Here is an 11,540-nt window from a genome sequence, read left to right on the forward strand (position 1 = left end):
GAATCATCCTGGGTAGAATATCACATCATCTGGAGAGCTTCAAGGTTCAATATCAAACTATGCCTTGGAAAGAAATGCTGTTTGTCTTGAAAATAATATACTCTATTTAGCTCCAAGGCACTTTATATAGACGGTCTAATTCAATAATTATACATCTCTATGGCTGTACACATAGTCTCATAGCAATTAAAATAATTCCTGTTTTTTTGCTGTGACACTATTACTTAACAGTATGCCTCTGATAATGTAAAACAGAATAACCATTCACCTGAATGCACTCCTCATGTTGGCTTCTGTTGACAAATAACAAAGTGCTAGCATTTGCAGCATCAGTACACTCTAATATGTCTGGTGACTGATAATGAGAGCACCAATGCTGACAGAATGTGAAATACTGTTACTGAGGAGACGAGGTCTGACGAAGACTTCCCCAGTCACATTCAAACCCAGTGGCTTCACCTTTGCATGGCAATCTTTGCTATGGCTTAAAAGGATAAATGACGCTACAGAGGATGAAAGACATGTAAAGCATGAAAAAAAGGTAGAAATTGAGAGCAGACAGTGAGAGAGATATATAGAAGGGAGAAAGGCAGGCAACATAAACCTGAGAAATAGAAACACGAGTAAGTAAGTAAAGAAAGAAAGAAAGAAAGAAAGAAAGAGAAAGAAAGAAAGAAAGAAAAAGAGATCTGTGAATTTCCCCCTCTTCCCCTGAGACCTCCCTTGATGCCAAGCATTCATCATCCAGCCTCTAATATCAGTTATTCTGTGGCTCCTCTGCTTACAGCAGAATTAATTTCTGCTTTAATTACTCTCATCGGCGGAATGCTGATGAAGGAGAGGGACGAGGCATTCTGGGACTCGGGCCTCATTCCGCCGCTTTAATTTGAATGAATTCCACCCGGAGACGCTGGCAAACAACTGGCAGCCGAGCCCCGGGAGCCACTCTGGGACTGCGCAGAAGAGCTGCAGCCATGGCCCCCACCAACCTAGCTACCTTGTGTGTGCATGCTTGTGTGCGTCTCCTTGCATGTGTGTATTACGTAGAGCATGTGAATTGTGTGTGAGTCTGCACGCTTATTTCAGTGAAAGTGCGTGCTCGTATGTCAGGGAAAGGTTGAAAGGAAAAACAGACACGGGGAGAAAGAGAGACAGAGAAAGAGGACTGATGGACTGAGTAGCAAGGCTGTATACTTATGTGTATACAGTATATGTGCATGTGGGTGTGCATGTATTTAGACAGTGTACACACACATCCATTGACATGCTAATGGGAAATGTATGCAGGGATACATGGTGAAAAACTGGAACATCTATAGAGACAAACTGTAAATGATTTCATACAGAGAGACAGTGGGAACAGATCCATATGGACATGAAACATATGAAATATGAACAACATCATTGACTGCAACCCACTGAGTAGCACAAGTGTTAGTTTGAGAGCAAAAATCATTAATAGTTAATTTGATTATTGCAGATATGGCACATCATACTCCCCAACAAACCCCAGTGCATGTATCATACACGAACCAGCATTATAAATAGGAAAAATTGGAAATAACCGTATGAATAGGAAAAAGCTGTATGAACTAGATGCACACAGTCCATGTGCGCATGATGAAAACAACTGCAGAAACAGGATAATATCAGAGCAACCCAGCAGAGGAGCAGAGAGAGGGGCCGTAATTGACTTTTCTCCAAGCCAGCTTGGTAGTTACAGAATGTAGCATATTGGATAAGGATTGTGATTGATTGTGTGGGTCTGCCATACCGATTCGTTTGATTAAATGTAACCATGGGTTTCTCTTCCAAGTCCTAATGAAGCAGCAATTTGAAACTGGGAGAGGAGGAGACTGAGCCAGACTGCCTTCAGCCCTGCACTGTCTATCTGTGTGTGTGTGTGTGTGTGTATATGAAGATGAGCTCAGATCTACCGTTCGGTGCTCAAGCTGATATAGCCACAGCTTTCAAACATGACTCATCAAGCAACATCCACTTCCTGCACCTCCATTCCAGAACAACAAATTTATAGATTTTGTGGGAGTTGTTAAAATGGAGCCCTTTTGTATGGTAATGTCACAATGCATTGCTTTTTTTTTTTTTTTTTTAATAATTAAAACAATTGAGGAAATTAAACAAATTATTTGCACAACCCTGATTCAATCTAATTTTCAAAAAAGCTAGTATTAATGTTCCAGTGCTGAAGCCTGAAATAATGGTAACATGGAAATTTACTGAATAATTATGTGGAATGAATCTCTACAGGGAAAACATACATTTCCCCTCACATCGGAGCAACATAACTATAATTAATATGTATGCTGATATCGTATAAGAGGCTGATGTTAAAAATCTGGGTTGAGTTTTAAAATTCACTTGAATTTCATTACACTTTGTTTCATTCAGTAGCACTTTCTGACTTCATTCCACAACACATAGCACAATTCATCTCTTCCAATTTTATGTACCAAGCCATGCCTCCTCCAGTTCAGCAGAGGGCAGGAAGGTAGGTAGGTGTGACCTCCACTGACCCTGAAACCTCTGGACAGGTGGGCGGTGGCCTACGTGCACTGTCCGTTTTGGCAGCCGCTCTCTTCCCTCCCCGGCAGGGAGCTCAGGCCATGATGAGCAGCTGGGTCGCAAACACTAAGCACATTAATATCTTCTTAATGATAATAATCATTATGGCATAAGCACCTTCCCCAAAGTGGGAAGGCGCACGGAATGTGCCAGGGTAGCATCGTCGTTAAGGTAAAAAACAGAGATGAAATGACTCTTTTAATGGGCAGCAACTTACAGCCACCAGGATAATGCAGGCACTAATGCAATAATGTGATAATGAGAAACACCAAAGACATTAGGGAGACCAAAAACTCAATGAAACCAGTGCGAATGAATAAATAAAATCCATACCTGATACTGCACTTGACGCAATTACTTGATGTGCATTAACTAGGACAAAATGCAGGCGCTGCTGCAATAGAGATGAATGTGTTTTAATTAGCACAAACTATAATCTTTATTCTGAATTTCGTAATGCTTTAGGGCCTTTCGGTGCTGGAGTTTGTGAGAGCACTTCCCCACCTTGTCTCCCTGTGCCTTTGAATCTATGAAGTGCTACTTGCGCACTGTATTTCCCATATACTCGCCTCATTTAATATAACTGTCAGTGTTCACCTATCATAAGCCATTATCTGTCTCATCCCCGTTCATTATTGAAGCTAATGATCTGTTGTCCTCTCTGCTCCCCATTGAAGGAGGACTACATTAAAAGTCTCTTACTAACTTAATTAGTAATTATAAATGTTAAAGATTAATCAGAGAGTGAGTGGCTTAAGGTTTACGTCTCTAGGCATTGGTGGGACAAATGGAGAGACAAAGAGGCCATGTCGCCTCAATGTTCACGCTGAATTGTGATGCTGGCAATGGACAAGACATGAAAAGAGTGCAAGTGTGACCATTTTAGTCCCACTGACTGTCACTTATGTTTTTATCCATGTATTTGCATATGAAACGATTCAAACTAAAAATGAAGCGAAACTATATTCAAAATAGCTCCTCATTACACATATACAGTAAGAGCACGAACACCAAAACACTACATTTGGCTCTTGAATCTGCCTTTATTCTACTATTCACCCAGACAAATATAACATGTTGTACTCCTGCTTCCCCTAGTCTACACATATTTGCTGTGGTGGATATAATGCCGTTACAGAAAGCAGTGCTTAATATGGTAACCTATGATGCATGCAGTACTCACATTATCTCATTCTAACAAGATGGAAATAGATCCCCTTAATTAAACCCTGGGTGTACACTAATTCCTTACTAAATCTGCACCTCTCTGACAATTCCACATCAGCAGCAACATTTACTCCACTAAACATATAAGCACTGATATCAACATTAAAGCTTAATAACTAATAAAGCTTTCATCCAGGGAGTTCCTGTGTGATTTCCATTAATGTGGGGGAATCGCCCTGGACCATCTCCCTGTTTTCCGGAGCATGTTGACGCTCCAGCCGGGGGGTCGGTACTGTCGGCACAGGAGGAAAACAAGGAGAAACTTTTGCTGTGCTGAGCTCCGGATTGGCGCAGATACAAACTTGCTGTCTGTTTAATTTCATCTATACGGCTCGGAAATCACGCTGGAATATTATAGGCTATGTGAGAGAGATGCTAATAAGCAATCAAAATGTAAAAAAAAATTCAGATAAGTGACAAGTGTCTCAACTGAGAGTTGACAATGTGCATCATGCACCCTATCACACAACATCTAACAACCTCAACAGACATTCAAACAAACACTACATCACAGACCACTGTCGGCTCTGTAAATAAAAATCAAACATTTTGCATTTGCTAACAACCTTCCTCGACACTCTAAATGTTGATGGGTATCCATTTCGCAGCTCTGCCCACTTTCTTTTAGAGGAGAAATGGCGGTGCTTTGACTGTGGAGCAGGCAGTCCTATCACACAAGACACACAGAATGGGGTGATGGCGGGGGGCTGGCCGGTGGCCCGCAGCACCTGAAACCTATTAGAGAGCTTAGGAACATTCCACAGGGTTCTTCCACTGTGGCCAGAGGGCATCGTAAAGGTCCTCGCAGAGTGGGCTGGTGCAACTCAGACGCCCTCTCCGCTGAGCTGACATACAGCCAGCAAGGTGAAACACTGAAGCCTCGGACTGATATCGAAGGCTGGAGAGATGAGACAACAACGCAAGTGGCGGTGTTGGTTGTGCTGTCATTGTGAGAGTCTTGGGGAGCCGGTCTTTAGATTGCCTGTGCTACGCGTAGAAACAGACGCTGCTGTCCAAATGCAAAGATAACATTTTCAGCACTTACATTCACAAGAAATTTGTCTTCATAAAGGAACAGTATGATTAAAACATTTACCGTTGGCAAGCCGAGCAAGACTTTTATCAAGTTTTTATCAAATGGTTTGCCATCTGGACTTAAAACAGCGGGGGCCCAATAGTGCGCTGACACTAAAAAACAAACATGCATAAACACACACACACGCTGCCAAATTTCTTGGAGATAGCCTTATCTTCTCCACTGTGTGTATGTGTGTGTGTGTGTGTGTTTTAGTGGTACCAAGGTCCATCTCTTTGGCTGGATCTGTGTCCATGCCTCAGTGTTATGCTCACTGGGTTTAGCTCTATGGGTGTCTGTGGCCTCTCCTCTGGCCGCCCGTGTCCATTTGCTCTGCGGGTATGGCAGGCCTGAGCTGACAGATGGCCGCCCCTCTCCATTCCGCTCCAGAGTAACACAGTAACTGGTTTTTCCTCCGCCGTTGACCTTGCCACAGCCAGCCAGCAATCCAGGCTGGCACTCGGCCTGTCGAACAGGAGGGTAATGAAGTCCAGCGCTGCTCACATGATTATTAAGGCTTTGACGCTGGGGGGCCTTTCAGAGCTCAATCCCCCTCCCTTCTCTTCCCCTGTCTGCCATTCACACAACCGAAGTTCGATGAGGATAGTCATTCGTTACATGGCACTTTGGAAAACCACCACTGTGCTCCATAAAGAGAGGGAAAAACTTTTTGCAGTGTTCTTTTTGTTGTCTGTTTGGATTCTAAAACAACCAGCTGCCTCTCTACGCCTATTAAGTCTACTTAACAACGATTTTGAGAACAACATCAACCTTTGTATTCAGTAGCACATGACAACCACTGGTGCCATAGTGTATCGTGCCAAAACAGACACCAACTGAGAGGTACAACACAAAGTTAGATCAGATGAAGCTATTTGTCACACTACTATTGGTGGTGACAACCTCCAAAAGCCACGCAGTTCTGCAGTAGTAGTCCACTTTGCCGTCTCTGTAATTCTCCCTTGCCACAAGCATCTCCAGGCACGCCTGGAACCCCGGTCCCACCAGGGCCAGGCTGGGATTTGAGAGGTGTGGGTTGCAGCTCTGACCTTTACTAAGGCAGGACTGTCTGTTTGCACAGCTCCCATAAGTCCCCTCCCAGTCAGACTGCTAAGCAACCCCATCAGACCAGCGATGATCAGGAGTGCGCATGCTCCTCTGGCCTCTGTGACATCTCAGAGCCCATGGGGAGGCCGAGTAATGCAGAGGTTAATTCTGATCATCCAGTATTTATGGGGCACTTCAGAACAAGGGTTGGCATTAACACTCTAAAGGAGACATCCCTCTTGTATATCAATAAAACATAGCCAGGAGCACAGGAAAAGCCTACCTCTATTCAGGTCGCCCAAGTCCCCAAATCATCTAACAAGAGAAAAAAGTACGCTGATGAATCCTTCATTAGATTAGGCTGTGTTTAGATTCGAAGACAAAGGTTTCACGGTGTTGTAGATTTTTGACTAATTTGGATTTCGTTTGTAATCGATGCTTTGCAGCTGTTCACGGCAACAGAAGGAACACAGTTTAACCATCCATTGAAAGGAATTTGCCCCAAATCACCATGGTGACATCAGCCTACCAATTGCAATGCAGTAAGGGCCGGCAAGTGTTCGCTCAGAGCTTGTACAAACAGGCCGTATGAACTGAGAGCATCAGATATTTTCTCACATGTTGGCCTAGTCTGTGAGGTGTGGGGAAATGTCAAGAAAATCAATAGATAAGGACCACATCAGACTGAGCTTGTCTGGCCTAGCAACAGAGCATCCCCATGGTGATGTCAATTACCTCTGCTTTACAACAAAAACACCAGGAAGAGCAAAACAGTCTCTGCAATGCTGTAAAACTTTTAATGCAGTCTCCCAGTTACATTGAGGAATTTGTAAGAAACTTTTGTTCTACGCAGTCAGGTAACTAACACTTTGCAAGTGAATGTGAGAATCCTATCCTATCGCCCTTTTTGCAGCTCACACTGCTTCCTATTCCCCTCATGGACGCCACATTAGTCAGGGAGAGGTATAATGTAACGAGCAGGAAGGTGCGCGTAATTGCATATTAGCAGCAGCACACTTGGCTGCACGGGAGGTGACTGCGCTAACGAACAGAGAGGCGTTATTAATCACCAATTAATAAAAGCAGGCAGAAATCACACTCAGTATATGGCACGCATGGTTTCCTTTGTTTCCACTGGCTGGTCCAAGCCTGTTCTCTTATTTATTTCATAAAATTGATCCTGTTCCTCTGCCGTGTTGACTATTGAGTTCTGACTCTGATCCAGCCCCCTAGGAGTCAAATGGGGAGTGTTGGCCATGTTTGTTAGCAGATTACATGTGTATGTGCTCTATGAATGAGCCCCAGAAACTGAGGGAACACCATCAGACATACCTAATCAAAGAGGATTACAGGAAGAGAAACAAAGAATAAAAACGGCATATTCTGTTTACACACATGAGAAGAAAAGCACTTAATGGAGTAGTAAATGTGTTGCCACCAGGGTAGAGACAGTGACGGAAACCATGTAATCAACATACACTGGCCAACTTGCTCTAGGGGCCCTAAACAAGAGGATATGTGTCAAGGATAATTTGCGGCCCTTAGCAAGCAACAAAACAAGGCTTTTAGCTTCAAAAACGGTTACAGTGTGCCTCCTGGTCTGTTTCATCACTAACAGCCAGCACGGTGCATGCTGCCAGGTTGGAGCTAGGTTAATATGAAAATGGGAGGGCTAGATTGTGAGCGAGAGGAAAAGAGAGAGATGGTGGACAGAGAGAGAGAGAGGAAAGGAGAAAGGGAGAGCAGGGAGGAGGAGAAACTGGAGGAGAGCTAAAGGCCTCTCGCTCGCCCTCCTCTCCAGCTCTGTAACGGCCCACAGTGCCTGCTTCACACAGAGCGGCCAGCTGTACAGCAAATGTGCCTTTCCCTCTCCGCCCCCGAACTCTTCCACCCCTCCAGTGCCCCCCTCTGCCTGGGCCGACCAGGCCACCGGCTCCTCTCTGTGAGAGAAGGCTCCTCCCTGACTTGGCTTCAGGCTCAGTGCTGTCACCAACCCAAAAATCCGTAGAGGTGACCCCAAAACCACTTTCTGGGATGTGCTTGGTTTGTTTGTTTATGATTGTCCTTCTGAGCGCTGCCACCTTGGCCGTAGCTGCTTGGAATGGACTGAGAATCGGATTGAAAGCAGATATAACAGAAAAGCAAAAACCCCTTTTCACCTTTAAAACCCTCTAAGACAGAGCCTGTGCTTCAAACCATGTCAGGGCTCTGAAAATCCACACAGGGATATTTGAAACAGTGCGATAAATGGGCCAAACGTACCCCCCATGAGGCTCCAAATGTCATAGTTCACAGTGGGGTCAAAGTGAAGCGCTGGGGTGGCATGACGCCATGCTGATAAAACCAAACAGGCTTTTGTGACAATGAAAGACCTTCAAAGGTTCTCTTTAAAAACAGAAAACTTTGTCAGAGCACTTTGCTTTTAAATATTTTGTCGTTTGCAATTACAACAGATGACGATGGCAAATAGTTTACATTGACGGAAGGATTTGTTTTTTAATCTCAAACAAAGAAAAATAGAAATAAGGGATTTGATAGCGACTACAACAGCTGAAAGCTGTATAAATCTGTGTGTCTCTGGAGAAAAATCGGACACCCTCAATTCTGTAAGTGTGCCATGCCAAAAAAACTCTAAACTAAAGAGTGGCCAGCTGTCTTCTGGCCTGCTATTAAATTGCTCCTTGGATGGTGGCGATATCATTTTTTTCTCCATAGGAGTATCACACCAGGTCCCCAAACAGAGCGACCAGCTGTACAGCAAATGTGTACTGATCCATCTGGGCCCTAGCAGGCTGCGGCCTCCATCTTAAGACACGTGGGGCCGTTCACAGGCTTGGCTAGGGCTGGTCTGCTACACACCCTTCTGCACCCATAGCCACCTCCCTCCCTTTCATTTACCTCCATTATCATACTAAATGTCGAGTAGCTAGGCACCAGAGCTGTGCTTTCTGTCTGAACCAGGACCGTCATCATCGGAGTGTAATATCCATGCATCAAAATGTGCTGGCAGTCATACAGAAGAGGCAGCCACAAGCTCTTTGGCCCAATGAGAGGAGGAGAGGGAGGAGGCTGAGTGCACTTGGCTTAGGGAGACTATTGTATTACAAAGGCAGCTAAGATGGACTTGTCTGGGTGAGACAGGCTCAGGTTTTGTTGTTCCATACACTTAGCACTATGGTTATGTCACGCCACATCACTATATATAGAGTTATCAGTGTGAACTGACACCATGGAGTGGGGCATGGATGAAAACAACACCCCTATGAATCCAGCGTCTGCTCCATTACCTACGCTAATAACGCTGACAGCTGAGCGGAGATGACCCCAGCCCCCTGTTTCCCCTCTCCTGTGCAGATGGCCATTAAAAGGAGAAAGTGTCCCTTTTTTCAGGAGAGAAGGTATTTAGAGCTTTTCCAAACGAGTATTTTTTCTGTGTTTTTGGCCCAAATTGGCTTTGCAGTGATTATAGGCTGGTACAAATTTAACCCCATTGTCAACGAAGGAATAATTGCGATTCCTCAGCATAAAACCATTCCAAGACAAACCAGATCGACATTGGTGTCATGACCAACATGATGCATTTGGTTTTTCCCTTTTTATTTACATGTATCTTTATACCTACTTTAGATATGATGTCTCTGTTTTGGGATTCTCTTTCTCACAAAATACGATAACGTCTTGAACCTTTCACCTGTCTTTCTGAAGAGTTTTCTTTTCAGTGAATTTTCTTTTCTACTTATTTTACATGCCACATGTATAACAAATGCTGCCGACAGAAATCCTTTTGAGGAAATCGATGAAACCCATGATCATGTTGAAAATAAAACGATGGAATATCAGAGAAGTAAGACATCAGACCATAACCCAATCACCTATCCTCCTGTTATCTTAAGCTGTCTGAATTCCACTATTATGGGGGAACTGTGTGCCTGTGTGCCTGAAAGACATAAAATAACCAGTAGGGGGGTTTGTTTTCTACCCTCCCAGTGTGCTCCGTGCCTGCCTTTGCGAGAGAAAGGACTAATGCTGGCATGGTACTGTATTAGGCACCCCCAGTAGAATAGTGGGAGAGCAGATCGCAAAGATGAATACAAAATACACACCTACACACTCTCAGCCCGTCTCTCTCCTTTGCACATACACCGCAGCATCAAAATCACAAATCACATGCCTCTGATTGTTTATGCACAAACAGTGTGTCCCTGATAGAATTGCCTACCGGTCCTGATAGAATTGCCCACCGTGTTTAAATTCACCTGCGCCTAGAAGCGTGTCCCAAACAGAGAGGCGGTTTGGTTCCAGATCAATGAGTCTCTCTCCCACTGAAGACAACAGATAATGCAGTGTAATGAAAGAGCCGCCAAACGAGCTGAATAAATGAATGAATAAAGGAAGGTGAGACCGGAATTCAGACGCCTACTTACTGCAGGCAAGAAAACCTGTTTTCCAATTGTCTATTCTCAACAAATTATTCTGGCTGCATACAAATGACAGCCAAAAGTGAAGACATTTTGAAAATGTGGAGGTTAGTGTTAGTCTGGCACACACTAGAAATCTTGTGAAAGAAATGAGCAATTTTAAATAATTCTGTGATGAATATAATAAATTCAATAACCCTTTTTTAACTGACAAGACAAAACTTTAAGTACAGAAATCAAGAAATACATGCAGCAAAATCTTACATATCTACATCTGAATTGATCAATTAACCAAAGGCAAAATAAACAAGAAAAAAAAGTCAATGTTAAAAAAAACTGTGGCCCAATTTTTATTATGTTTATAATTATAAGCATTTTATACACAAATAAGACTCCCCAAGTTTTGCAATGAAGGCACTTTACCAGTATTTAAATATATTTTGAAAATCTGTTTGCTGCCAGTACTTCAAACTACACCTGCTCCGATTTGTAGTGGAGAGATTCAGCTGCACAAACATGCACAACTACTATACCTTTGTGCCATTCATGTGCATGCAAAAATGGAAATGATCAGTTTATAAGATGCATAACATTGAGGATGCAGTTGGCAGTCAAAACACTGAAAAATGATTTAAATTAAAATTCCACCTGTTTAGTGATGTTATCCAGGTACTTGTGTGCCTGAATTAGATGGGGTCAAATATTATAAACATTCCATCCATAGCATGTGGCTTGATGTCCAAAATTATGCACAAATGATGTTTGAAAAATTTATATATATATATATATATATATATATATATATATTTTTTTTTTTTTTTTTTTTTTGTAAAATTGGCCAAATTTTCCTAAATAATTTGTATATTGGTGACACAAAAATCATTGACTGCAGCCTTTACATGACAGACCTAAAAAGCCAAATTGAATTGAATATTACTCTGTATTATCAAACTATTTTGGTAAGTGTCTAGAACTCTCTCATATGAAGAGTATGACTGCAAGACTGCAACAGGGGCCACAATGAAATAAAACAAATAGAGTAATGTCCTACCCAGCATGTGGTTGGCCACGTGAACTTGGATGTCCCATTCACTGTAGAACACCATCTGACATTTGATGCACTGGTAAGTCTTCTTCTGTACATAAGGGGAATAAATTCCATTTTGTTTTTTTAAATAACTGTTAAGAAT

General features: G+C 42.9%; 1 protein-coding gene across 3 annotated transcripts in view; it reads right to left on the bottom strand.

Moving 5' to 3' along the window:
• Positions 1-11,540, bottom strand: part of LOC115375593 (zinc finger protein 521-like) — a 96,344-nt gene that overhangs the window by 37,572 nt on the left and 47,232 nt on the right. For 2 of the 3 annotated variants that reach the window (XM_030075045.1, XM_030075042.1), the window contains exon 5: positions 11,402-11,486. In XM_030075045.1, coding sequence (XP_029930905.1) covers positions 11,402-11,486 — 85 coding nt within the window. The remainder of the gene's footprint in view (positions 1-11,401; positions 11,487-11,540) is intronic. The other variant, XM_030075043.1, reaches the window with a different exon arrangement.

The sequence above is a fragment of the Myripristis murdjan genome, chromosome 17 (assembly GCF_902150065.1).
Source record: "Myripristis murdjan chromosome 17, fMyrMur1.1, whole genome shotgun sequence".
NCBI classification, from domain to species: Eukaryota; Metazoa; Chordata; class Actinopteri; order Holocentriformes; family Holocentridae; genus Myripristis; species Myripristis murdjan.